The sequence below is a fragment of the Bolinopsis microptera genome, chromosome 12 (assembly GCF_026151205.1).
Source record: "Bolinopsis microptera isolate Bmic1 chromosome 12, MBARI_Bmic_1.0, whole genome shotgun sequence".
Taxonomy (NCBI): Eukaryota; Metazoa; Ctenophora; class Tentaculata; order Lobata; family Bolinopsidae; genus Bolinopsis; species Bolinopsis microptera.
Genome location: NC_087083.1, coordinates 7,584,993 through 7,612,913, shown reverse-complemented (window position 1 = coordinate 7,612,913; position 27,921 = coordinate 7,584,993). Strand labels below are relative to the sequence as shown.

General features: G+C 40.9%; 2 protein-coding genes and 1 pseudogene across 8 annotated transcripts in view; 1 reads left to right on the top strand and 2 right to left on the bottom strand.

Annotated features, from left to right (window-relative positions):
• The window catches only part of LOC134824122 (calmodulin-beta-like), a 50,103-nt gene extending 32,863 nt beyond the window's left edge, over positions 1–17,240 (top strand). For all 7 annotated transcript variants that reach the window (XM_063835851.1, XM_063835854.1, XM_063835853.1 and 4 more), the window contains 6 exons: positions 8,979–9,056; positions 12,131–12,211; positions 12,840–12,923; positions 14,450–14,554; positions 16,172–16,245; positions 16,500–17,240. In XM_063835851.1, coding sequence (XP_063691921.1) covers positions 8,979–9,056; positions 12,131–12,211; positions 12,840–12,923; positions 14,450–14,554; positions 16,172–16,245; positions 16,500–16,589 — 512 coding nt within the window. In that variant the 3' untranslated portion in view covers positions 16,590–17,240. The remainder of the gene's footprint in view (positions 1–8,978; positions 9,057–12,130; positions 12,212–12,839; positions 12,924–14,449; positions 14,555–16,171; positions 16,246–16,499) is intronic.
• Positions 32–5,029, bottom strand: LOC134824455 (golgin subfamily A member 6-like protein 22; annotated as a pseudogene).
• Positions 17,241–17,281: 41 nt separating the features above from the next.
• Positions 17,282–27,667, bottom strand: LOC134823863 (Y+L amino acid transporter 2-like). Its single transcript, XM_063835460.1, has 15 exons — positions 27,370–27,667; positions 27,013–27,068; positions 26,790–26,867; positions 26,523–26,618; positions 25,893–25,965; positions 25,585–25,757; positions 25,319–25,444; positions 25,103–25,202; positions 24,767–24,935; positions 24,335–24,462; positions 24,018–24,114; positions 23,513–23,662; positions 18,290–18,401; positions 17,888–17,944; positions 17,282–17,529 (listed from the first exon to the last, which is right to left on the bottom strand). Exons 1-15 carry the CDS (start codon positions 27,435–27,437, stop codon positions 17,483–17,485), a joined length of 1,530 nt encoding a protein of 509 aa, XP_063691530.1. The 5' UTR covers positions 27,438–27,667; the 3' UTR covers positions 17,282–17,482.
• Positions 27,668–27,921: the final 254 nt, after the last annotated feature.

Genomic DNA, 27,921 nt, shown 5'->3' with positions numbered 1-27,921 from the left:
CTGCTCCTGCTCCTCCTCCCTCTCCGCTTGCTCATACTCCTGCTACTACTCCTTTTCCTCCTCCACCTCTTGCTCCTGCTCTTGCTCCTCCTTCTTCTGCTCTTTCTGCTCCTGCTACTACTCCTCCTCCTCCTCCCTCTTCTTGCTCCTGCTCCTGCTCCTGCTCCTGCTGCTCTTGCTCTTCCTTCTCCTGCTCTTTCTGCTCCTGCTACTACTCCTCCCTCCCCCTGCTCCTCCTCCTGCTCTTCCTGCTTATTCTCCTACTCTTCCTCTCCTCCCCATGCTCCTCCTTCTTCATGCTCCTCTTGCTCCTGCTTCTCCTCCTCCTGCTCCTGTTCCTCCTGCTCCTGTTCCTCCTGCTCCTGTACCTCCTCCTCCTCCTCCTCTTGCTCTCTTTCTTGCTCTTGCTCCTCCTGCTCCTGTTCCTCCTCATCCTGCTCCTCCTCTTCTCTTGCTCCTCCTTCTTCTCCTCTTTCTGCTCCTCCTGCTCGTTCTACTCCTGCTCCTCCTCCCTCTCCGCTTGCTCATGCTCCTGCTACTACTCCTCTTCCTCATCCCCCTCTTGCTCTTGCTCCTCCTTCTCCTGCTATTTCTGCTCCTGCTACTACTCCTCCTCCCTCTTCTTGCTCCTGCTCCTGCTCCTCCTGCTACTCCCCCTCCTCATGCTCCTGCTCTTGCTCCTCCTTCTCCTGCTATTTCTGCTCCTGCTACTAGTACTACTCCTCCCTCTTCTTGCTCCTCCTCCTTCTAATACTCCTCATCATGCTCATCCTGCTCCTCCTCCTCTTCCTGCTCCTGATCGTCCTGCTGCTACTCCTCCACATGCTCCTCATGCTCTTGCCCCTCATTTTCCTCCTCCTCCTCCTGCTCATGCTCCTCCTGCTCCTCTTCCCCCTCCTCTTGCTCCTCCTCCTCCCTCCTCCTCAACCTCCTGCACCTGATCCTCCTGCTATTCCTCCTCCTTCTACTACCCCTCCTCATGCTCCTCCTGCTCCTCCCGCTTCTCCTCCTTATGCTCCTCCTCCCGCTCCTGCTCCTCCCGCTCTTTCTCATCATGCTCCTCCTTCTGCTCTTTTTGCTCCTCCTGCTCCTTCTGCTCCTGCTCCTGTTTCTGCTCCACAACCTCCTGCTGCTGCCCCTCCACATGCTCCTCCTGCTACTACTCATCCTCCTCATCCTCCTCCTCCTCTTCCTCCTGCTTCTTTTCCTCCTGCTGCTACTCCTCCACATGCTCTTCCTGCTCCCCTCCTCTTGCTCCTCCTTCTTCTGCTCTTTCTGCTCCTTCTGCTTCTTCTACTCCTGCTCTTTCTGTTTCTCATGCTCCTCATGCTACTCCTCCTCATCCTTCTCCTCCTCTTCATCCTGCTCCTGATCCTCCTGCTGGTACTCCTCCACATGCTCCTCATGCTCTTGCCCCTCCTTTTCCTCCTCCTCCTCCTGCTCATCCTGCTCCTCTTCCCCCTCCTCTTGCTCCTCCTCCTCCCTCCTCCTGCACCTCCTGCTCCTGTTCCTCCTGCTATTCCTCCTCCTTCTGCTACCCCTCCTCATGCTCCTCCTGCTCCTCCCGCTTCTCCTCCTTATGCTCCTCCTTCTGCTCCTGCTCCTCCCGCTCTTTCTCATCATGCTCCTCCTTCTGCTCTTTTTGCTCCTTCTGCTCCTGCTCCTGTTTCTGCTCCACAACCTCCTGCTGCTGCCCCTCCACATGCTCCTCCTGCTACTACTCATCCTCCTCATCCTCCTCCTCCTCTTCCTCCTGCTTCTTTTCCTCCTGCTGCTACTCCTCCACATGCTCTTCCTGCTCCCCTCCTCTTGCTCCTCCTTCTTCTGCTCTTTCTGCTCCTTCTGCTTCTTCTACTCCTGCTCTTTCTGTTTCTCATGCTCCTCATGCTACTCCTCCTCATCCTTCTCCTCCTCTTCATCCTGCTCCTGATCCTCCTGCTGGTACTCCTCCACATGCTCCTCCTGCTCCTGCCCCCCCCCTTTTCCTCCTCCTCCTCCTGCTCATGCTCCTCCTGCTCCTCTCCCCCTCCTCTTGCTCCTCCTCCTCCCTCCTCCTGCACCTCCTGCTCCTGATCCTCCTGCTATTCCTCCTCCTTCTGCTACCCCTCCTCATGCTCCTCCTGCTCCTCCCACTTCTCCTCCTTATGCTCCTCCTTCTCCTTCTGCTCATGCTCCTCCCGCTCCTCCTCATCATGATCCTCCTGCTGCTACTCCTCCTCATGCTCCTTATGCTCCTGCTCCTCCCGCTCCTCCTCATCATGCTCCTCCTTCTGCTCTTTCTGCTCCTGCTCCTGTTTCTGCACCACATCCTCCTGCTGCTGCTCCTCCACATGCTCCTCATGCTACTCCTCCTCATCCTGTTCCTCCTGCTCCTACTCCTAGTCCTCCTCCTGTTCCTCCTCTTTTTCCTTGCTCCTCCTTCTCCTCTTTGTCCTACTTATAACTCCTCCTCTCCCTGCTCCTTCTCCTCCTCCTCCTGATCCTCCTGCTGTTACTCCTCCACAGGCTCCTCCTGCTACTACTCATCATCCTCCTCCTCCTCCTCCTCCTCCTCCTCCTCCTCCTCCTCCTTCTCCTCCTCCTCGATCCTCCTCCTCCTCCTGCTCCTGTTATTCATGCTCATGTTCTTGCTCTTGCTCCTCCTTCTCCTGCTCTTTCTGCTCCTGCTACTACTTCTCCTCGTCCTCCCTTCTCTTGCTCCTCCACCTCTCCTTCTGCTGATACTCCTCCTCCTCCTCCTCCCTTCCTCCCGCTCCTCCTCCCCTCCTCCTGCCCCTCCTGCTCCTGCTCCTCCTCCTCCTCCTGCTCCTACTCCTCATGCTCCTCTTGCTCCTTCTCCTCCTCCTCCTCCTATTGCTCTTGCTCCTGCTCCTCCTCCCCTCCACTTGCTCCTCCTTCTTCTGCTCTTTCTGCTCCTCCTGCTGTTACTCCTTTGCATGCTCCTCCTCATCCTCCTCCTCTTCCTTCTGCTTCTCCTCCTTTTCCTCCTCCTCCTCCTCCTCCTCCTGATCGTCCTGCAGTGTGGACAAAAATTTGTCCACACTGTCTCATGGAGGAGGAGACAATGAACCACTTTATTGGCCAGTGCCCGAAATGGTCTTATTAACGAGGAGGATACTTTGACTCATTTTATCTTAGCGTGACAGACATAGTGGACAAATTCTCTCCTCCTTTTCCTCCTCCTCCTGCTCATGCTCCTCCTGCTCCTCCTCCCCCTCCTCTTGCTCTTGCTCCTCCTCCCTCTCCTCCTCCTCCTCCCCCTCCTCCTGCACCTCCTGCTCCTGATCCTCCTTCTGCTATTCCTCCTCCTTCTGCTACCCCTCCTCCTGCTCCTCCTGCTCCTCCCGCTTCTCCTCATTACGCTCCTCCTTTTCCTTCTGCTCCTGCTTCTCCCGCTCTTCCTCATCATGCTCCTCCTGCTGCTACTCCTGCTGCTCCTTCTGCTCCTCCTGCTCCTCCTGCTCCTGCTCCTGTTTCTGCTCCACATCCTCCTGCTGCTGCCCCTCCACATGCTCCTCCTCCTCTTCCTCTTCCTCCTGCTTCTCTTCCTCCTCCTGATCCTCCTGCTCCCCTCCTCTTGCTCCTCCTTCTTCTGCTCTTTCTGCTCCTTCTGCTCCTTCTACTCCTGCTCTTTCTGTTTCTCATGCTCCTCATGCTACTCCTCCTCATCCTTCTCCTCCTCCTCCTCTTCCTCCTGCTTCTTTTCCTCCTCCTCCTCCTGCTCCTGATCCTCCTGCTGGTACTCCTCCACTGGCTCCACATGCTCCTCCTGTTCCCCTCCTGCTCCCCTCCTCTTGCTCCTTCTACTCCTGCTCTTTCTGCTCCTCATGCTCCTCATGCTACTCCTCCTCATCCTGTTCCTCCTCCTCCATCTCCTCCTGCTTATCAATGTATAATCGACCAATAGCTATAACACAAATACCTGATTTGATTTGAAACTTTTACAAAATAGCAAATATACAAATGTACAGCAAATCGAATAAACATATAAAATGGGCCGAAATGTATATAATATGCTAAGAAGCACGGGTCAGTGATACAAGTACAGAGGAAAACTTTCAAAACAAATGCTTTATGGCCGCCCAAAGTCTCAATAACATCACTTCCACCTAGGAACAAATAAAGAAAAATGACAAGACGGCAGACGCACGTGAAAACAATCAAAGAATCTAATAAGTAAATATAATTGTCTCTAAGATACAGATATTGTCCGAAAACTCTTACATATACTCATCAGCGTCCTAGATACACGAATTACTTCATGTTGTCTTCTTAACGCGGCTGTACACCTTCCCGTACCGGATGTCGTGGTCGAGATGAGACTGTTCATCCATCTTCTTCTTCTTCAGGTCACGCTCCTTGCTGCACGCTCTTCACTGGATCTATCAGGACAAATTCATACATCTTTGTGTGCCTCAGCTAGCCTCAGTCTCCCTGTTTTCATCAGAATCTGACGAACTGCTGTATAACTGGGGACAGTGATCTTGACTGGTCGGATAGCCGTACTCTTCCAGCCAACTCTTGTCGCTTCGAAATGTTGTTTCACCCCGATCTCCTCCAGAACTTAGCTGGCAGTTGTTGTTGTTGTTCTTCTTTTAACCCAAACACAATCAGGTTCTTGCTCCTGTCTCCCTCTGCAGCCACACTCTTCATCACCTTCTTCAACGTTTTACTGTTGGAGAGTGGAGACCGTACCACTTGCGCTGTTCTTTTGTACAACTGCACTGTAGCTCTAAATCCCTGACTCCACTGTTGTCTGCACTGTCTCCTCAACTGCAGTCTTAAGCAACTTGAGTTGTTCATCCTTGTGCAGTGTGCACCAGCAACTGGCCCTGTAGCCCAATCAATTTTTTTTGTCTGCTAGCGCTTCCGACTTGAAGCACTCAATGGTCTCCATCATGATGCTCACCTGGTAAGTGGTTACTCTGCCGTCGAACGAGGTCAACTGCATAGAGAAGCCAGTATGACAGAGTCTTTTTACTTTTTTATCAAACTCACGAATTTTCTCCTGAGATCGGGTCAAATTCATTGCATCCTACATAGTGTACTTGTATAGTAATGTACAAGTACTCACGCAAAGGCTAACTACAAGGTAGCAGCAAACTGTACTTAACGCAAGTATAATGTTGAGGCAGAGCTGTATTACATCATGATCACGCAAATAGGAAGTGGTGTTAGAAAACCCACGCCAAGCAGTGCGAAGTAGATCTAATTTAGCTCTATATATTATATTCAAACTCGTGATTTTCCCGATCACTCTCTTGATTTTCCCTACGGAAAATCAAGAGAGCTCTTGATTTTCCGTGCGGAAAATCAAGAGGGCTCTTGATTTTCCTATGGAGCTCTTGATTTTCCTACGGAAAATCATGTTGGGAAAGAGAGAGAGAGAGAGAGAGAGAGAGAGAGAGAGAGAGAGAGAGAGGGAGAGAGAGAGAGAGAGAGAGAGAGAGAGAGAGAGAGAGAGAGAGAGAGAGAGAGAGAGAGAGAGAGAGAGAGAGAGAGAGAGAGAGAGAGAGAGAGAGAGAGAGAGAGAGAGAGAGAGAGAGAGAGAGAGAGAGAGAGAGAGAGAGAGAGAGAGAGAGAGAGAGAGAGAGAGAGAGAGAGAGAGAGAGAGAGAGAGAGAGAGAGAGAGAGAGAGAGAGAGAGAGAGAGAGAGAGAGAGAGAGAGAGAGAGAGAGAGAGAGAGAGAGAGAGAGAGAGAGATAGATACGTCAACAAGTTGAAATGTACTCTCAGCATACTCGCAATGTAATCCAGTATACTATATTTGTATTGAAGTGTAGTGATTCCCGGCACTAGCTGAGCCGAGATCGCTGGGTCCTGTTATAGTTTGTGTTGCAGTTTTGAGTGTGTTAAAGATTTGTTACTGCAGGGAAATATTATGGCTTTAGATATGCTTCGTGTGGAATCAATTAGTTCGATGCTAAAGAATGTCTAATATTCATTGCTTCTCTGTATAAACTCAGTAAGGGAGATTAGTAATTAGAGGAAATTAAGGAAACTGTCTTTCCATCGCACAACATTTTACATCATGCTGTTAATTAAGCACATGTTATACAGTTTGGATAGCGGCTTGGTTAGTGTACTAGTCAGCCAGAGGGGTATGAGTGAGGGATAGAGAGAAGGAGAGAGGAAGAATGAGACGGAGGCGGAGAGAAGGAGGGGGAGAGAAGGAGGGGGAGAGGGATGGGAAAGATATAGGAAAAGAGAAATGGAGGAGAGTGAGGTGGATTGAAAAATGAAAGAAGAGGGAAATATAAGTGAGGGGAGAGAAAGAGAGGGGGTAGCTGAGGGATGCCGATTGATAGATTGTTAAAGTGTAATTTCATAAAACTTTAGCGTTTTTCGTAAGTTTTCGCTGACAGTTAAGGCTTCCCCACAGCTCTGCACGTGTGTAGCGTGTCTGATAGTTGCTTTGCAGGACGGGTACTTTTCTCGTTCTTCAATCTTGTTGGTCTATAACACTTGGGGGGTTTCACCCCATTATATTTTGACCGGTACACGTATTTTACTTGCTACATAACTGCTTTGGAATAGGTCATTTAGTGCAGGTTGTCGTCTTGTTGGTCGTCACATTGTCTTTCACACTACTTAGCAAATTCATTCTTAACACCCGATCATTTTCGTAATTATAGCACAGTGGAACCCACAATTTTCCACACCATCCCATTAAAAGGTAATAATAAATGCTCCATTTTGGGAGCAATCTAACTGTGGTATTTATAGCTTTTCTCTCCAAATGTTCATGTCTTGCGCGCCTCTCCTAAATTTTTTGCCAATTACCGCAGAGGTCACGTGACCGCGCGGCGCGAGGCACGTGATCCCTGCATCTGTCTGCTGTTAACCAGCACACTCGCTGTTTCTCATATCACTATTTTGTTACACTATGCACATTTTTAGCTTGCTTTAGACCCCGTTTCTACATTTGTGATTTGAGTTTCTTTGCGGAGATATTTAACGGGCTTAGATAGTGAAGACTTCAGTATCTTAAACAGCAGGTAGATATTTATTATATTCCTGTTTATACTTCCGTTCAATAATAAAGAATTACTTTAATTAGAGCATACTAAATAATTCTTCAGTTTTGTATTCTTTTCCTCTCTACCCACTTATCAGTACACTTAGTGATACGAAAAAGTTCTTCGAACAAAAATTGCTTGATTTAATATAAAATTTAGATGATACAAGTGGATAAATATACGAAAAGGAACATTGTAATTATACCACAATATCACCAATACAGTATTAAGGTTTCTTACAGCGAGCTTATAAAGCTTTATAAGCTTTTGCATAACTATTGGACACATAACATCAGCACACTCGCCGTTGGAATGTCACTCTAGAGAGAACCCGTCACAATTATACATCGTATATATTAATATTATGTGATGTACTGCATTACTTATACTATTTTAATTAGAAGTGTGGATATATTCAGGGACTGTATAGGTTGTACTGTAGAGGAGATATATTGTTAAAGTAAAATGTGTTGTACAAGGATTTTACCCTGATTTCACCTTGATTTTACCCTGTGATTTACTGCAGACGGCCGGAGATTTACTGCCTCCGTCAGCAATCTGTCAGGTACCAAACACATGTATCGTTATGTGATGTGAAAATTGTTCACTTATGGGTAAAATTTGGATATGTTATAGCAGGAATTTTTTCTATAAAGCAATGAAAAATTATTGAGAAATTATTAATGTTTCATACTTTTAGCTAGAGTCAGTTGAGACTGAGAGTCACTAAAACATTGAAAATGCTGTTGAGTGAGATCGATATTTAATCAAAGTCATAAAATAAATATATATATAACACAATTCAAGTGAGAGATCGAAGAAATGATTGAATCGGAAGAAAAATGAGTCAATGACCATCCTTCAAATATTATTCGAAGTTTTCCCTTTCTCTTCTATAATTTCTTTGTAAAATAAACTTAACCGGAGCGGCCATAAAAAAATATTATTTTACTCACTCTAATTATCACCAGAAAGGTGGTTATCGGATATACTAACTTACTTTGAAGTTACACCTCAACATTTTAGCACGTTTGAAATCCGGATGTTTGCTACAAAATGAATACTCTATCGGACATAATTGTCACGGACATTACTTTCACGCTGAAAACCTTAGCGTGAATATTTAAGTCCGTGAAAATAATGTCTGTGGCATTAAGGTCCGTGAATAATAAAGTCCGGTAATTATTTCCATTAATTTTAGTGTGCGTGTCCCTACGGCCTACATATGCATTATGCGTAGATACGTGTGTAGCCGATTACTATATTAGCTTATTAGTATATACTAGGACAAATATAATCACTCCTCAGAGTTCTAGAGTTAAGTTCAGAAAAAGAGTAAAACACTTATTCAAAAATCACCAAAAATGTTCACAATTGTTTGGAAATTTTTGGGCGGTCATAAGTGTGAATAATTATGTCTGTGAAAAACTTGTGCGTGACAATTATGTCCGATAAGGTACTTAGTTATTTGAAAGTTCCCGAAACAATTTTCAATTTGTCGTATCACTAATATGTTTCCAGAAACCTCCTTTGGATATAACTAACTGGTTTCCTATTTGTAGCGACGGCCATTATCTTTTCCAGATCCGTCAACGGTTCACTTTAAAGATGGTACCACTAACACAGAAAATACCGTCTAATTTTCTTCTCTACACTAAAAAGGCCGTTTTAGTATGAGCTGGTTTACCCCAAATAATAAAAACCCTCAAAACCGTAAAATATCTTCATAAGGGGCTTCGCCAGGTCCCTTAAAGCATTGTTCATTTAACTGTAGAGCAAACTTGAGTGGACTCAATATCATTCCTTTTACCAATTCATTAGGTTAAGTACACGGGGAAAAGTCTCTCAAAATACAATCCCAACGAACACGAAGATTTCACAACCAAAACTAACCCCGATTACAACTAATTATTAATCAATGATGAGTCATCATTGATGACTAATTAATTATTATTTCAGATTCGAAGTCAGTTTCACAAGCGGTTCGTGCTGGCAAGCCGCGGGCTTTCGAAATGACAGATGCGCCTCACCTTTCAGGTAGACTAAGACAGCCATTCTACGCATGGGCTTCCTTTAAATAACGAATTACATTTTTTTCCTCCAGTTTTGACAATGATAAATGGCATGAAATTGAAAATGTTTGATTGATTGAATTTGAACTTTCTGTCTTTGTGTTTGATTGATATTTTTTGCCTCACATATAAAATTTATTTCTGCAGCTTCATCTTTTAAGTAAACTCTAAAGCCAAAGATATTTTCATAGTTTTTACGGCTTGTGATAATTCTCTCTGTGATTTCTGAGAATACTAAAATAGCTCATTTTTCTTTTCATTCTTATACTGATGTTCAGATTTTAGCTCTAGTTGAAAACAGAAACATTGTTTCTAAAATTACACATGGAAACATTCCCTGATTCCCTTTCAGCATTTTAGTGCTTCAGTCGAAACGCATGGGTTTATTATTTCAGACACATTTAGTGCATTTAGTGCACGGGGGATCATAAACTTTATGAATCCCTTAGTAACACGTAAAGGAACATGTTATGAAGAAGGCATCTGTATAACGTCAAATATCATTCGAACTCTTACCTGAAATTTGTTCAGGGCATGTTCCAAAACTTCAAATAGAATTACCAACGCAAGAGAATTGGCTGAAGATTACCTGTAGACAGCTTTGTTAAATTTCACTGAATTTGCTTTAATCACCGGACTTCACCGGACCGTCAAAAATAAAAACACCTTTTAATACCATGTCTGGGCTTCCCGGTAAAGGTCTAATATGATCCCGCGAACATTTCCCGCAGCTTGCCATTTCTATATTTCTATATTTCTATATATTTCTATATATTTATAATATTTATATATATTTATATATATATTTATATATTTATATATATTTATATATTTATGAATACTTATAAACCAACCTGCGACATTAAACTATTTGTGGTGGTCGAGACCGAGAGATATTTACAATCTACGGGTCTGGAACAGCAGTTAATAACCGTAACACGTGCAATGCCCAAATAAGGTAATAACCGTTACTCACGTGATACCCAAATAAGGTCATATTCGGGTCTTGAAAAACCCAACTCCACCAGTTCCCACTCATCACCATGAGTGTGAGTGTGTGTGGTCTTGTTATTATATGGCAGACTTAGAAAATCTCTCTAGATAGAGTTGTTAATTTTACTAACTTTATTGTCGACATGACCAACCCCTCATGGAAATAAATACCACATTTTGTGCAACCCATTGTATGATACATAATCTATTACTCAAATTCATACCAAAAAGGCCCCTTTTAGCCAATTAAATGTTCACTGATTTTTTGCCAATTATAATTTTCAACCACCTAATTTATTTCAATTACAATTTACCAATGTTACTACTATTATGAAATGTTACACTACAAATACATAGTGTATATTTGATAAAAGAATATAAACAAATAATAATAGTAGCAAAAGTTAACACATTGAAAATTGAACACATTGGGAGAAATGTACATGCATACTATCATATTATAGGCCGAGAGCTATTGTCCTACTACGTATTACATTTTGGTCACATAAATTTCCTATATTTTCAATTTTTCATATTTGCTCTTGTTGCTATCACTACCAGATTGTATTATCAAACATTTCTCAAAAATCGCTCAAAGATGATGATGGGACATAATTTCATAAATGGTAAGTACTTAGTACAGTTTATAAAGTAAAGTAATAAATAATTCGTTTCAACCATATCTTAATAATCCCACATCATCTACCTAAATAAAAATGTCATCATTTTCCATATAATTATAACAAGACGTGTTTAATTCTCTAAATAGTTTACTATTAGGCAAGTCAACCGTTTGGTACGGATCTCCGACCTCCTTGTTTCACGAGATTCGCTAGAGAGTAATCGCTGTAAAACTCACTTCTTGTCACTCCACTCAATTATAACATCACTTCACCATTGCATGTGTAGATGAATTACCTAATTTTCCGAATCCACTTATACCTTTCCCCTGAAATTATCCTGCTATCTCGAGACGAGAGCGCAATTTCCAACACGAATTTCCAGCAATTACCCATAACTCATCGTTGGTGGCCGGCCTATGATCCTCATCTCGCGATAGCTGCAACATGTTCACTCATCCTCTCTGACTACTCTAAATAGTTTAAGAAAATTAACTCTGACTGTCTGCAAATATAGCTGACAGTCCGGTCACTACTTATTCAGTCAGACAGTTCGTCTCTGCTTAATTTGTGTTGTTATGGATCAGGGTCAAACTAAACTCAAAGGTCAGTTTACTTGTTTTAGGGACCTGGCGGAGAGGTTGTATTTTCTAACTTTTCGTAGGGTGCTGTGGTTGCAACTTACGAGGACTATTATAAGGAGCTATGTGCGTATCCCGGTAAAATTTCATGCGACTGATACGTGGATTAGTAAGAATGTTTTTGTGTTAACCACGGTAGTAATCGAAATTTGTTTGTCATTTATGTAGGGAAGTGAGAATTGGTCCACTGCATCTGTCTTTCTAAGGGAGAAGGAGTCAAGTTTACCCCCTCGATGAAGCGACTACTTGGGTGCTATGTAATGCGGTGGTCCGTTGTCTTTTCATGATATTTTGTAGGCTTGTTTTCTGCATGATAGTCAGAAACTCCCTTCAATCCTTTCCCCCAAGTTTCGTGTACTTATCTCGTTTTATGTGGATTGTGAGCATTGCTCACCATCGTTTTCTCATGCTGTGATGACTTCTTGTTGTCGGTATATTCTCGTATGATTTGTGGGATAGGTTGTTGCGCTTGTGAGGAATCCAAGTCACTAGATTCATTGTGGATCTAACTCCATCGAGGTGTTGCAACCAAAAGAAAGGTTGAACACTTTGTAACGGATTTAACTTTGGGTAAAGCAAACTGTTTTGCAAATAAGTCTTTTATAGACCGCCAATTGTTAATCGGTGCGGTATACAGTAAAACCCCGATATACCGCGCCCCGATTTACCGCAAACCCCGATTTACCGCGGATGTTTCCTTTCCCCCAAACTCCGCGGTAAATCGGTGCGCTATAATACCAACCTTACAAATTCATCATCCATCAGTAACACCTCATATTCCTCAGAGGCACAGGTCACTGAATTCAGAGAGGCATTTGCTATGTTCGACAAGGATGGTGATGGCAGCATATCAGTAGCAGAACTTGGTGAGTGATCAATTTATTTTAAAATTCAAACAAATTTTACATCAATGTATGACAATTACAATTACACGAAACCAAAATATCTACAATGATCTTTCATTATGAAAATGAAAGAAACAAATGCAAATCTTACCATAAACAAAAGTGATGTGTAATTTCCCCAAGAAATTGTTTTGATAAAAATATTATATTTACTTTACGTGATTTTAACGCAGTACAAACGTGACTGAGAGATATTCCACCAAATTTCGGATTTGTGGTTCACTAAAGACTGTAAATTTGATAATAATAACGATGCCGTCAGTTGCTTAAAAGTTCAAAGCTTCCTTCCTACATTTATTTAAATAGTTAGTTGACTCATACCTCACTGTAAAATTGATTATTCTTGCACGAGAAGATTAGTAGTGCTTTGTTAACTTTGGCATATCGTTTATCACGAGCTTACGGTTACCGGGTTACACGAAAAATTTACATAAGCGATGGTTAGAAATGATAAGAATATAATATGATAAATAAGATGTCTTCTCAATCATAGCCTGATAAGAAACTAACCTTATTACTGATAAAACGACAATGTAATTAGTTAATCACTTAATTAATTAACAAACTAATTAGTTAACAACCCTTCTAGGTCACGTGATGAGATCGCTTGGTCAGAACCCCACCGACCACGAGTTAACGGAAATGATCAGAGAGGCGGACGACGACGACAACGGTAACTTTCAGTCTTTATCTCTCTCTTTAGCTCTCTGACTCTTTATTGTAATCACAACTGTAAACAGTTTGTCCAGAGTAGTTCAAATGAATTCTCATTTAATCGCTACGATGATCCGCTGATTAAGTTTTATAAATCTTTAGTCCGTGTCTAGAATATGTGATTAATGACCTAGCACGGTTTTTATTTATCTAAATTCGAGGAAGACAGAGAAATACACGTGTAATTAAATACCTATTTTGGGATGAAGGGTTTGATAAAGGAAATTAAAAAAATGTAATTGACGAACCGGCAAAAAATTTGCAATAAGAAGTACAAAGTTAGCTTTAAAGGGTTGATCAGAAACTCATTTTCATTTGATACAATAATGGGTTAATATTCCCTTACTTGTCTGATAGGTATATAAGCATTTACAAAACTTCTTTAGCCATAACTCGACAGCTGCTATGATCTTTCGCTGCATGATTGTTGCAACCTAGGTGTGCTGTATAAATTGTCTGGAATTACTAATAACTGTCTACGTCTTATACTCGTCGCCAGACATATTGGCTCTGCTCGTTGTCTAGGACGTTGTGAACCATTGTTATGGCTACCAACTCTTGTCTGGGTCCCATTCCTCATCTACCATCTTACATTACATAATAGTAATTGTAAATAAGTATGATTTTTAATTATCTTAATGCATTACAATAACGGCAATGGTGTTATCAACTAGTAGTCAATAAGTGCTCGCTTAGTAGGTATCTCTGCAATCTGCATATGCATCGGCTCTGAGACATGCCCCTCCTTGATAAGTTGATACCCATCATTGCAGTTCTGCTAAATCATTTCACCCGTATTGCTATAAACAGCGCCATTCAGAGGAAGTGCCTATCCAATGGACAAGTAACCAGATACTTTGTATTTTAAGTAGCAGGAAAATACCCTGCGTCAGAGCCATCAAAAAGAGGGTCACGTGATCAAACTGAGTAACTTACCGACGCCTGATTTCTCGGAATCTGCGAGCAGATTGATTGGAGAACTAAATGTTGCTTTAATCCTGTTATTCTTCGTGGATTTTTCTGCTGCTTCATTCAATTATCGACCATTTTGCTCTGTTATAGGTTATGTATCACATTGTGCAGGCAAAATTGATTTACTTAAGGAAATCAAGGATTTACTGCAACAATGTAAATTGTTGCTGGTTATCGCTTTAATAAAAATTAATTGTTCAAACGTAAAGACGAATCTATCAGGTTCTACTTGGTAGAATGGTAGTGCCTTGTAATTATACTATACGTTGAACTCGTAATGTTTCTGAATGTAGTTTATGACGATAGCTAGGTCTTTAAAAAGGGGTGTGGGTCGTGGGAGGTTAAGATTGAACCCAACCGTGACGTAGAAATGTTAAAAGTGATTTACTGAAAAATTTCTGATTATGTATAAAAGTATGAAGGGATGACTCTTACAACCTTTGTTTCGTTTTATCTTTATGATTTATTTTCATTAATTCTGGACATATGACTAATTCAGTGATATATCTTTAGGGTCAGTAGATTTTGAAGAGTTCCTACTGTTGATGAGCAAAAAGATGTCAATGTTGGATATCGATCAGGAGTTATTGGAGGCCTTCAGTGTGTTCGACAAAGACGGTAAGTTTGATAATCATTTTTACCAACCACAATTTGACAACCAAAGCGTAATTTAAGAAATCTTAATTGATTAATTTGGCGCTCTGTTTCATTTTTAATCGTCAGTACAGATGTACCTCAAACTATTTGTAGATTCCAAAATTAGACGAAAATGCTTGTGGCACATTTCCGGAAATTGTGAAATTGTGAAATTCCGAATCTTCATTTTTTTACTCACTCGCTTGGGCTGGAAGCCCAAGCAATATGCAGTTCTGGTCTTGAGGCTATTTTACAATGTTTTATAACATGTGCTTGCAACTAGATCTTGAATGTCGCGTGCCCCACGGGGATTTAATTTATTCATACAATTTATTATATATTGGTTCCAAAGCCCTTATGGGTACCAGCAAAAACTGGTTTTCAAACAAAAAAAACTCATAATTAAAATTTCAGCAACAAAAATGTATTGCTATTTATATCATTATAAATCCCTGAAACTTTAGCTAAAATATAGAATATAAAATCATACATATGCGTTTCGTTGTTGGTACTCGTTTCTCCTATGACATGTGAAACACAAGCAAATGTGTAATCAAACTGATAGTAACCGCTGGCTCCGTAAATACGCGTTTTACATTCTACAATTGGCAACACATCTATCATGGTCGATATTAATTACAAACATTATTTTCCAACTCTCATTAGGTTTTCTGAGTATGATACTTGCACTTCCCTGCTAACAACTTAACAATTGTTAGAAAAACACATACCGTATGTCGTACAATTAAGACTATAAAAGAACGATGTAAAAGTGCACCTGATCAATAACAAGCATCTCCGCTGGAGTCAATAGCAATCCATAATGAACTCACCCCCCTAGCCTGCATTATCGGCTCCATCAAGCATTGTCAGCCCATCTCACACTAGCACTCCTGACATGAATCCACCAGATCTCTGATGATATTGCTTACAAGAGACACGTAAATAAGAAGGTTCCGGGAGAGTGAGCAGCTGATAACGTGCAAACACGTAAATACACGTGCAAATTGTTCCCCCACGTGACCTCAGAGGGTGACTTCCGTCGCGTGCAATTTATAAACTTGGTGGATTAAACGTGCAATTATACTGCTCAAGCGAACCACATGATCGTTGGGTTGTCTAAATTTCGGCTATCCGCGGGTAGAATTTTATTTCTCATAGCTATCCTTTGCGTTTGTTTGTCCAAATCGAAAGTTTTAACAAGTTTGATGCGCGTTTAAAAATGTCAAAACCAAATCAGAACCACTCGGACGACGAGCTGAAACAGATATTTCATATGTTTGATAAGGATGGTGGGTTAAAATGAATATTTACAATATGATCGTAGGAGTTCTGATTCAATTGTAATGATATCTGTCCAAATTTTAGAGTCCAGAATTACAGATTGATTGTGAAACTAATTATAAGAAAGTTACATTAAAAGTATTATTGAGATGACAACCAATAGTTATTTTTGCGAGCGAGATTTATTCAGCACGTTTAAATTAAACCATATTAACTGGGTTTTTAGTTCGCCTGGTTTAATTTTAGTTCGCCCGGTTAACTGCACTGGTATATTGGTCTATAACTTGGTGGTTCTTAACATTTTAACCTTTTCAGGTAACGGATTTATAGACCAAGATGAACTGACGAACGTTCTAGCAAGCCTGGGAGAAGAATTGGACGAAGAGCAGGTAACTGTTTTTAGTTGGTGTGGTGACTGTTTTTAGTTGGTGTGGTGACTGTTTGTAGTTGGTGTGGTAACTGTTTTTAGTTGGTGTGGTGACTGTTTGTAGTTGGTGTGGTAACTGTTTTTAGTTAGTATGGTTACTGATTTTAACTGATTCGAGTAAGTATTTTGACTGCTTTAGTTGTAATAACCAATGTTTTTACAACAGCTATTTGCGTTATGTTTGTGTTATTGTTAACACACCAATCCCTTGTTCAGGTGAAAGAAATGATGCGACAAGCAGACAAAGACGGAGACGGACTCGTCAGTTTTGAGGAGTTTAAGGACATTATGTGCAGTAAAGTTTAAACACGCAATCCTCTCGTTACGTCACCAAAATCTAACGTGACGTCACCAAAATGTAGCGTGACGTCACCAAAAGTCTAAAGTTGCGTCACCAAAGATCGTATATCCGAGTTTTCAGCTTGCACGAGAAGTACGGGAGATAAACCATTAGACTCCCTTGAACGTTTTATCTTTGCAGTTGTTACACTCTTTCGCTTGTTACAGTATATAAGATGGGAAGGTTACATAAAGGTCAAATAATTAATTAATTAATTAATTTAATTTGATGACCCAAAATATTGCTCATATACTGGTTGCATTCTTTTGTAACATTTGTAATTGTACATTGCAATATTGTATAAGTTGCAGTGCATATTTATATTGAACATTCCAAGCTAAAATATTAAGGTGAGATATGTTAAAATATGGCAGTATAATTACTGGAGTGGAATTTTTGGATGTCTCAGTAATTCTTACGAGTTTGAAATTTGAAAATGAACTTGGTAAGCATTGTCACGTTTTAATAATAAGTTGTCTATTCCAGTTCCACTGATGATGATGGTTAATATCTGTAAACACGCGTTGCATGAGGTTAAAATTTTATGCGGTTTGCAATGACTATTAGTATGATATGTTTCAATATGTATGGCAAATTTTATCAACAATACTACAGAACTGATTTTTATTTTTTGCCATTTGAAATGGCGCCCACAAATTAAACCGAGAAAATATATTGTTTATTTACCTCTTGTAGACAAAACAGTAGTTATCTGATCCTGGATATTTTCATAAAATCTTTAAAATACTCTTAGTCTCATAAAACAAAATATTTAAAGAGTTTAAAAGTTTTCAGATATCCATAAGTCTCAAAAGTCTTTGGATATACTTTAATGACCGTTCTCTCCGTGTAGAAGATGCTACAGTTCAGCGCGAAGAACCTTTGCCAAAATGTCATTGAGCTTATCTGAAAATCAATTGTAGTTTCAGGATTGAACAATACCCTATTAAATTAGGGTATTAAAATTTAAACCAAGCATTATAGATCCTAATCTATGATAGGCGATAGCTGTTACTAAAGTTTGGTATCCACAGCATCGCTTTTTACTAGCAATGTTAACGGCAACAGTAACCAATTATTTAAAAAAAAATTTAAGCACCAATCCACCGAAAATTAGATCAAGTTAATTTAATGAGCTATCGATGATTTCCTAAAATGAATAGAATCTGTTGGTTGATCGAAATTTAATGTGAAGATAGTGATGGAAAATGGTAACTGAATTAATTAATTAATTAAATTAATTAATTGATTAACAAGTTCTAACCCATCCATCTGGAACAGGATTTGTCTCCGTCAACGTAACCGTAGTATATTGGCACCCCTGTTAATTGATTTTAATTGAATACTAGTTAACGAGTCCATGGGTGATTTATAAATTTTAGATTTATAGGCGCTAATTTGCTGTTATAATATAATTTCTGTGGAATTCCGTTGAATTCCGTCGAATTCCACTATTTGCTGATTTTTCCAGCAATGTACATGTAAATTATAACGGCTACTTTTAAGACAAAAATTCTGTGATAGTAGGAAAGTGCTCCATCCGGATTGAAAGATGACAAAAAGCCGTATAAACAAGGAAAACTATGCTCCACCTCGAACTTGATTTGTTTCATTCAATCACAAGTTTTATTGATTTAATCTCAAAAACCAGTTGTGATAGACTCACCGAGAAGAGTGATACCAATCCAGAGCAGACAAGGTATGGGATTCACAAAGAAGGGCCCCACCACCAAGTACACTGTGGAGAGCACTGCTACAGCCGGGATTATCAAACTCACCTGAAAAGAGAGGGTTATGTTACCAAGTACCTACTGCCTCACTGAAATACAAACTCTCTTGGGATCCAAATCTTCGGTGAATTCTTTAAATCACCAGAGTGAGTATGTAAAGGTGGATCTAGGCTGCGAAAAATATCTTATACACCATATATTTCCTTGGTAGGCTCTTAAGTGGGGCAGTTTTATATACAACCACTTGGATAAATTGGTTGATTAATGTTACCTTGAATTGGCTAGGGCAGCATGGCATCTTCCACCTGAAAACAGGAACAGCAAGGAAACACAGTCCCCACCAGAACCAGGGCTAAGTTACTAAGTTACTACGTTACTAAGTTACTAAGTTACTAAGTTACCTTGAATTGGCTAGGGCAGCATGGCATCTTCCACCTGAGAACAGGAACAGCAAGGAAACACAGTCCCCACCAGAACCAGGGCTAAGTTACTAAGTTACTACGTTACTAAGTTACTAAGTTACTAAGTTACCTTGAATTGGCTAGGGCAGCATGGCATCTTCCACCTGAAAACAGGAACAGCAAGGAAACACAGTACCCACCAGAACCAGGGCTAAGTTACTAAGTTACTACGTTACTAAGTTACTAAGTTACTAAGTTACCTTGAATTGGCTAGGGCAGCATGGCATCTTCCACCTGAAAACAGGAACAGCAAGGAAACACAGTACCCACCAGAACCAGGGCTAAGTTACTAAGTTACTACGTTACTAAGTTACTAAGTTACTAAGTTACCTTGAATTGGCTAGGGCAGCATGGCATCTTCCACCTGAAAACAGGAACAGCAAGGAAACACAGTACCCACCAGAACCAGGGCTAAGTTACTAAGTTACTACGTTACTAAGTTACTAAGTTACTAAGTTACCTTGAATTGGCTAGGGCAGCATGGCATCTTCCACCTGAAAACAGGAACAGCAAGGAAACACAGTCCCCACCAGAACCAGGGCTAAGTTACTAAGTTACTACGTTACTAAGTTACTAAGTTACTAAGTTACCTTGAATTGGCTAGGGCAGCATGGCATCTTCCACCTGAAAACAGGAACAGCAAGGAAACACAGTCCCCACCAGAACCAGGGCTAAGTTACTAAGTTACTACGTTACTAAGTTACTAAGTTACTAAGTTACCTTGAATTGGCTAGGGCAGCATGGCATCTTCCACCTGAAAACAGGAACAGCAAGGAAACACAGTACCCACCAGAACCAGGGCTAAGTTACTAAGTTACTACGTTACTAAGTTACTAAGTTACTAAGTTACCTTGAATTGGCTAGGGCAGCATGGCATCTTCCACCTGAAAACAGGAACAGCAAGGAAACACAGTCCCCACCAGAACCAGGGCTAAGTTACTAAGTTACTACGTTACTAAGTTACTAAGTTACTAAGTTACCTTGAATTGGCTAGGGCAGCATGGCATCTTCCACCTGAAAACAGGAACAGCAAGGAAACACAGTCCCCACCAGAACCAGGGCTAAGTTACTAAGTTACTACGTTACTAAGTTACTAAGTTACTAAGTTACCTTGAATTGGCTAGGGCAGCATGGCATCTTCCACCTGAAAACAGGAACAGCAAGGAAACACAGTCCCCACCAGAACCAGGGCTAAGTTACTAAGTTACTACGTTACTAAGTTACTAAGTTACTAAGTTACCTTGAATTGGCTAGGGCAGCATGGCATCTTCCACCTGAAAACAGGAACAGCAAGGAAACACAGTACCCACCAGAACCAGGGCTAAGTTACTAAGTTACTACGTTACTAAGTTACTAAGTTACTAAGTTACCTTGAATTGGCTAGGGCAGCATGGCATCTTCCACCTGAAAACAGGAACAGCAAGGAAACACAGTACCCACCAGAACCAGGGCTAAGTTACTAAGTTACTACGTTACTAAGTTACTAAGTTACTAAGTTACCTTGAATTGGCTAGGGCAGCATGGCATCTTCCACCTGAAAACAGGAACAGCAAGGAAACACAGTACCCACCAGAACCAGGGCTAAGTTACTAAGTTACTACGTTACTAAGTTACTAAGTTACTAAGTTACCTTGAATTGGCTAGGGCAGCATGGCATCTTCCACCTGAAAACAGGAACAGCAAGGAAACACAGTCCCCACCAGAACCAGGGCTAAGTTACTAAGTTACTACGTTACTAAGTTACTAAGTTACTAAGTTACCTTGAATTGGCTAGGGCAGCATGGCATCTTCCACCTGAAAACAGGAACAGCAAGGAAACACAGTACCCACCAGAACCAGGGCTAAGTTACTAAGTTACTACGTTACTAAGTTACTAAGTTACTAAGTTACCTTGAATTGGCTAGGGCAGCATGGCATCTTCCACCTGAAAACAGGAACAGCAAGGAAACACAGTACCCACCAGAACCAGGGCTAAGTTACTAAGTTACTACGTTACTAAGTTACTAAGTTACTAAGTTACCTTGAATTGGCTAGGGCAGCATGGCATCTTCCACCTGAAAACAGGAACAGCAAGGAAACACAGTCCCCACCAGAACCAGGGCTAAGTTACTAAGTTACTACGTTACTAAGTTACTAAGTTACTAAGTTACCTTGAATTGGCTAGGGCAGCATGGCATCTTCCACCTGAAAACAGGAACAGCAAGGAAACACAGTACCCACCAGAACCAGGGCTAAGTTACTAAGTTACTACGTTACTAAGTTACTAAGTTACTAAGTTACCTTGAATTGGCTAGGGCAGCATGGCATCTTCCACCTGAAAACAGGAACAGCAAGGAAACACAGTACCCACCAGAACCAGGGCTAAGTTACTAAGTTACTACGTTACTAAGTTACTAAAATCCCCTCTAACTCTCCTTATCTCTCTCAGTCCAGCCCCAAGTTCGTTCTGGCAGAGTTTGGAGGCCTGAGACAGAACTGGAAGAGGCCAGAAGAGATTTGGTCTGTGAATCGGTGCGAGGGATGGTGCAACCTCAAAAAAGAGTTGGCATCGGTTTTGGTGACTGGAAAAAACCTTGGGAGAGGATGGATGAGCGGGAAAGAGAGAGGGAGGTTATGCTGAGAGTGAAGGAGAACATTGAAAGAGAGAGGGAGGTGCAAGTAGGTTCTCTGGAGATGCAGAGCAGATGGGGTGAGTGGAGAGAGCTCGTAATGAAGACGGATTTGAGCTGGCATACACTTTTTAAGTATGGTGACTCACTTATTGGGTTCATGCTAAGTGCTGTGTACGGCACCCTCTTAACCCCCTCTATGGTTTCCAAGTGGAGTGAAGATGAGGATGGGAAGTGCAAGTTATGTGAGGAGAGGATGGGCACCATTCAGCACATTTTGGCTGGGTGTAAGGTGGCCCTTAGTCAAGGAAGGTATAGATGGCGGCACGACAAGGTTCTGAAGCAGATCTCTGAACAGGTTGTCTTCCATTGTGATCGCCGAGTGAACACTTATAAGAACAAGGCCGGCGATGGAAGGCAGTTCATTGATTTTGTTCCTGCTGGGAAAAGAAAAGCGGGTACAGACGACCGGAAGGAGAGTCGTGGTTTTGGGATCCTGAGTGGGTATCGGGATTGGATAGTGCTGTCAGACCTTGAGGGGCAGCTTAAGTTTCCCAGTGAGATTGTGGAAACACGGCTGAGGCCGGACCTTGTGATATTCTCAAGGTCGGCAAAGACAGTTATTTGGTGGGAGCTAACAGTACCATCTGAAGAGCGGATCGCTGAATCGCACGAGTACAAGCTCGACCGATACAGCGGTCTGCAGGCTGAGATTCAGGCGAAAGGTTGGTGCTGTTATAATGCCGCAGTCGAAGTTGGAGCTAGGGGAGTGGTTGCGCAGAGTTTGGAGAGAGCTGCGAGGAGGATTGGTTTTAGGGGAAGAGAGCTGAAGAAGCTGGTACGGGACAGCGGGAAAGAGGCAGCCCACTGTTCCAGATGGATTTATTTGTTATCGAGAAAGAGGGAGTGGGAGTTCAGGAAGGTTGGAACTTGAGAGTTCACTTAACATCTAGAGGTACCATAAACGTTATCTCGTCGCCAATTGCGAGCTCTAACGGGTCTCCTCAAGTGACTCTCGGATCAGATGGTGGTTCAAGGGTGGACTGCTGGGGCGCCTGACAGGAAACCGTATTGCGATTAAAGCCCCGAAACGGTGTCAGGTTGGTAACTGATGATTCTGATCCATGCTCCTGTGAGTTTGCTGTTGTATCTCAACTCGCTAAACTGAGGCATCTCCGCATCTTGGGTGAATATGCGTACATCTTCATACTAAACCCAGGTGTGGCATGTGTCAGTGAATACGGGCGAGCGGATGCAATAGCGAAGGTGGTGTGGCAAGGCCTAAAAGACACAGTCAGATAGTTGTCAGCTCGCTGACTGTAAGGGAGAAGGTATATCCGTATTTCGCTGCTACTGATGCAGTCCTTGATCTGGCAATCAAGGCTTCTCTGTTTTTCGTCTAACTATGTACCGTTGGGCTTGTGGAACCCGTAGGGGGGACATACATAGGTTAGAATGGTTTTGTGCACCAAGAGGAGTGAGGGAATGAGGGTTGAAGAGAGAGAGCTAGAGAGTTGTTAGGGTGGTTAGGATCAGTAGGTGGAGTGTTTGGTTGGAGCGTTCTGTTTTTGCTGTATAGCATTTTAGTCACTCCGCAGTTTATTAACTGTGTCTCAACTCTACTAAGTTACTAAGTTACCTTGAATTGGCTAGGGCAGCATGGCATCTTCCACCTGAAAACAGGAACAGCAAGGAAACACAGTCCCCACCAGAACCAGGGCTAAGTTACTAAGTTATTAAGTTACTAAGTTACTAAGTTACTAAGTTACTAAGTTACTAAGTTACTAAGTTACTAAGTTACTGAGTTACTAAGTTACTAAGTTACTAAGTTACTAAGTTACTAAGTTACTAAGTTACTAAGTTACTAAGTTACTAAGTTACTAAGTTACTAAGTTACCAAGTTACTAAGTTACTAAGTTACCAAGTTACTAAGTTACTAAGTTACTAAGTTACTAAGTTACTAAGTTACTAAGTTACTAAGTTACTAAGTTACTAAGTTACTAAGTTACTAAGTTACTAAGTTATTAAGTCACTAAGTTACTAAGTTACTAAGTTACTACGTTACTAAGTTACTAAGTTACTAAGTTACCTTGAATTGGCGAGGGCAGCATGGCATCTTCCACCTGAGAACAGGAACAGCAAGGAAACACAGTCCCCACCAGAACCAGGACAGGAAACCCACGTACGCTATCAGGTTTGTAATGTTGCTCGGCCAGACAAACAGGAATGCTGTGAAACCCTGGGGGTTAGTCTCAGGTAGAATTGGGATTGAACCAAGATTTGCTTCATCACTTGAATTTATTGCAATATTTTCAGCGCATCATTTTCTATGGCAATGCAATGTTTTTATTGCAATATTTTATTGCATATGGTGACATATCGCATATAATAATTGATAAAGGCAAAGCTAGGAAATGAGGCCAATGGATTGACGAATATTCGAAATCATATATTAAGCTGAAGTCCGTTAGACATATCACATACATCAGAACTTAAAAATTATCTATGAACCAGATTGGAAATACGTCATTAAGATGATGGCTTGTATTTGGAAACTATCACCACTCATAATTGGATAACACATGTTAACTTACAATGTAAAGGACCCCAACTATCGGGGTTCCAGTCCTTGTCTGTATAAGACCCACACATTTCGGAAACATACCCTCCTGGGCTGCTATGAATGGTAATCTGAGAAAATTAAAGTATTAAATAATATAATTTAAGGAATTAAACGATTGAAGAATTAAATAATTAAGGTATAAACCTTGGCGAGATGCACCGCCGAGATGGTCTCTTCAAATTCACAGCAACAGGTTACAGTTACTGATATTTTCTTGGCACGAATATTTCCATTTTTCTACGAACCACTGAGACACTTATGGTAATGAGTTAAAATGCAACACGGTACCTTGACGAGCCCATTAGACTTGATGACAGAGAACCGTATGTTGAGATCACTACACTTATACCAAAGAAGATCTCTCCAAAACGTCCCCAGTAATCTCCGTATCTTATCAACATCTTCTTCCCTACAAACTGTAGAAAGACACGCGTTAACTGACACGCGTTACGACTCACGCGTTACGACTCACGCGTTACGACTGCAACACGCGTCACAACGGACACCCGTTATTGACACATCAATCATTTGGCATCAATTAAAAATGGTTTTAGCCTAATATTATATCCTCTTATCGATGGAACTACTTTTTATTTTCAGTAATATATCAAGTTTTATAACTTTTATAACTTTTACAAGTTTTTTTATCAAGTATTTATTTGTCCAATCCGACGCAGGAAAATAAAAACTACAAAAAAACAAATGAACTCTAATACTCACCAGCGCAATAGCATCCACATTGTACAGTTCCTCGAGAGTGAGGATAGAACAGTAAGCTATGTTAGCTAGCAAGTAAACTGTTATCAGTGTTATCTGGGAGATTACAAGGGCTCTGGGAACATTCTTTGAGGCGTTTTTTATTTCTCCCGCCATCATGTTTATACAATTCCTGGTGGTAGGGAATGGAGGATATTTGCTCCTTTTGTATCATTTTAAAATACCAACGTTCTTCCTTATAATTCTTGATAACTTATAATTCTAAATTTAAGATCGCATGATCAACGACAACTTTGAAAATATTCGACTGAAATGATGATCAATAAACTAATTTCAAACCAGCCACTGTAAGACCAAAGAGCAGCAAAAAATGCAGTTGTCCAAGTTCCTGGATTCATGTTTGTGTCCTTAAACCCAACTTTGATGTTCTCAGTTCCCCCTGAAAAGTACAAAATACTTTTTTATTTCCACTCTACTTTCATAAATTAACCTATTATAGATTGCAATTAACGAATTAACGAATTAATTAATTAACTAATAACTGTCGGCACCTACCTTCACCTAGTTTCCAGGCACCCAGCACTATCAGTACGAACAGAGCCAGCAGTTTTAGAACACAGAAAGTATTGGCCATTCTCACCCCACACTTTGTGCTGATCGAGTTTACCACGATTATGAGCACTGAAGTTGGTTTTTGTGAATTTCATTGGCTGAATTAATGTCAATTTTCTAAAGATTTTAACCAAGAATTAGTTCTAAAGTGTATCCGTAAAACACTGTTCATCAATATTATCACGGATCATCAACCAAAAAACACCCACCAATGGCAGTTGCCGCACCAGTTTTCTTAGCAAGCAAGAAATGCGGATGCTCGTGACTCATAAAGATAGAGATGAGATAGCTGGAGAAAGTAAGGGCGATCACTGCACAACCCATAGAGTTTCTGATAACACCGCACATCCAGAGGTACACGAACGAGGGGAGTTTACCGTATCTAGTTTTAGTTTTATATTAATCTTTTATTGTACTTTGTAGGCACAAAATATTATTTCGGCAGTATCTTCCTGGACTAGTATAGCATTTATAATGAAAGATATTTGAGGTATTTGGGGTATTTGTGCTGACTTACGCTGCTTTGATATATTGGAATTCTCCTCCAGATCTTTTGATCATCGTACCGAGCTCTGCAAACGACAACGCTCCTGAAGTAAAACCGATGTAACATGAATAATTAATTAATTAATTAATCAATCAATTGATTAAGTCGAATAACCAACATGATCAGGTCTTAGCCTAAAGTTACCACCCCCTCCCTCGTAAAGAATATTCATGAATATGTTATATGGTGGACTTAAGATCATGGAGTCTGCCACCGGCTTTTAATACTATCATAGCGTTATAAATGAATAATGATAAAACATGATGAACAGGTGCAGTCAGTGAGTTGAATTAGAAAACAAAGAACTGAATCTTTTTTGAAAACGATCACTGCATGTTCCAGGCTTGATCAGTGGAATAAAAAAGGGAGAGAAATTTTACAATAGAAAAGGTATCCAGGTATTTTTAACTTCAAGGCTCGATCTCCCAAAGTGAATAATAAAAATGAAACTAGAACTAAAATAAAAAATAACATATCTGGACACTTATGGGGAGGTGACAGTGATTCTGAGATTTTGTTGGTCGGATCAACACTGGAAGCTCATTGGTTATTCACTGTCACGTGCCTACATGGTTCACCCCACCAGTAAGCAATACTAACCAGTGAGAGAGATAAGACCGGAAACAACCCAGATTACAAGCGCCATACCCGGGGATCCCACCTGTTTCACAACCTCGTTAGGAGACACGAATATACCTGGGGTACCGGGCAGAGTTAGAGTGTTAGAGTAAGAGTAAGAGTTAGAGTTAGAGAAATCAGTAAACGAGGGAAAGCTAGCGTCTACCTTTGTATTTACCAACTTAATGTAGGGTTATATAATATGCTCAGATTTAATTATGCACAATGATAATTGTTAAAGTAACAAACCTGAGCCGATTGTTTGCCCGACAGCGAACAGAACGGTGGAAAGTAGGGTAAAGTGTGGTTCTAGTTCAGTGGGGAGATCTGGGGGATATTAAGTCATTTATTTTTGCAAACCTACAGGGTAATTTTAGTTATGCCTATGGGTCATTTATAAGGCACGCCATTAAGCGACCACCGACGGATTTCAAAATTTAAAGTTTTGTAAAATGATGAAATTAAGACAAACCTTTATCAACCCCCATTTCGATTTCACTCAGCCGGCGATCACAACATTCATTGTCTCTGTGGAGGGAAAACCAAAATACGTAAACAGAAACAGAAACAAAATACGCAAACAGAAACCGATTACGCTAACAGGAACGATTTATTCAAGTCAATCGTGTGTTTGAGAGCATGAAAATGCGTGAGAGTTGACAAATGTCAATTAGAATGGGTATTGTTCTCATACTAAGTAATTATCTTATAAGGGCAGAACCTATCCAGAACAAGTGTCAAGTATCAACAAGATAATATTAGTAACAGTATAAGTATTTAGTAATAATATTATTAATAATATTATTACTAATATTAGTAATAATAATACCTGTCCAGAATGGGTATAAGTTCCGTTCTCTCAGTTGGCTCCGTTTGAGGGAACATTTGGTTTCCCATTCCTACGTCGACCAGAACAAATAACCAGTTTCTTCAGATGTCCAGATGCTACTTTTTAATTGGCAGATTTCCAAGCAATCGAAAAGCAAAGTAGCAGTGGTGCTTTAGTGAAGCTTATAGAATCAAATGAAGCTGGAGTTTGGTCAAGAAATTTTGTTAACTGCAGCTACTGTTTCACGGGAAAGTTTCCAGAAGAACGTAGGCTTGAAATAACAACTTTTTGTCTGTAAACTGCAAAGAAAGAGGCTTGGAGCTGACTATATCTAAAACGGGATCTGGACCTGGATCTCCGGTTATGATATTGGTTTATTAAATGATAACTTAAGTGATAACTTACTTAACTTGCTATGGTAACTTACTTAACAGTAGATGTTTTAATAGTTGATGTTTTGAATAAACGTCTCATCTTTGTTTCCCTTTCTCAAGATTTCACAGACAATGAGCAGTAAGGCGTAGTTCAATTCACTGAAAAGTGTGATCTTTG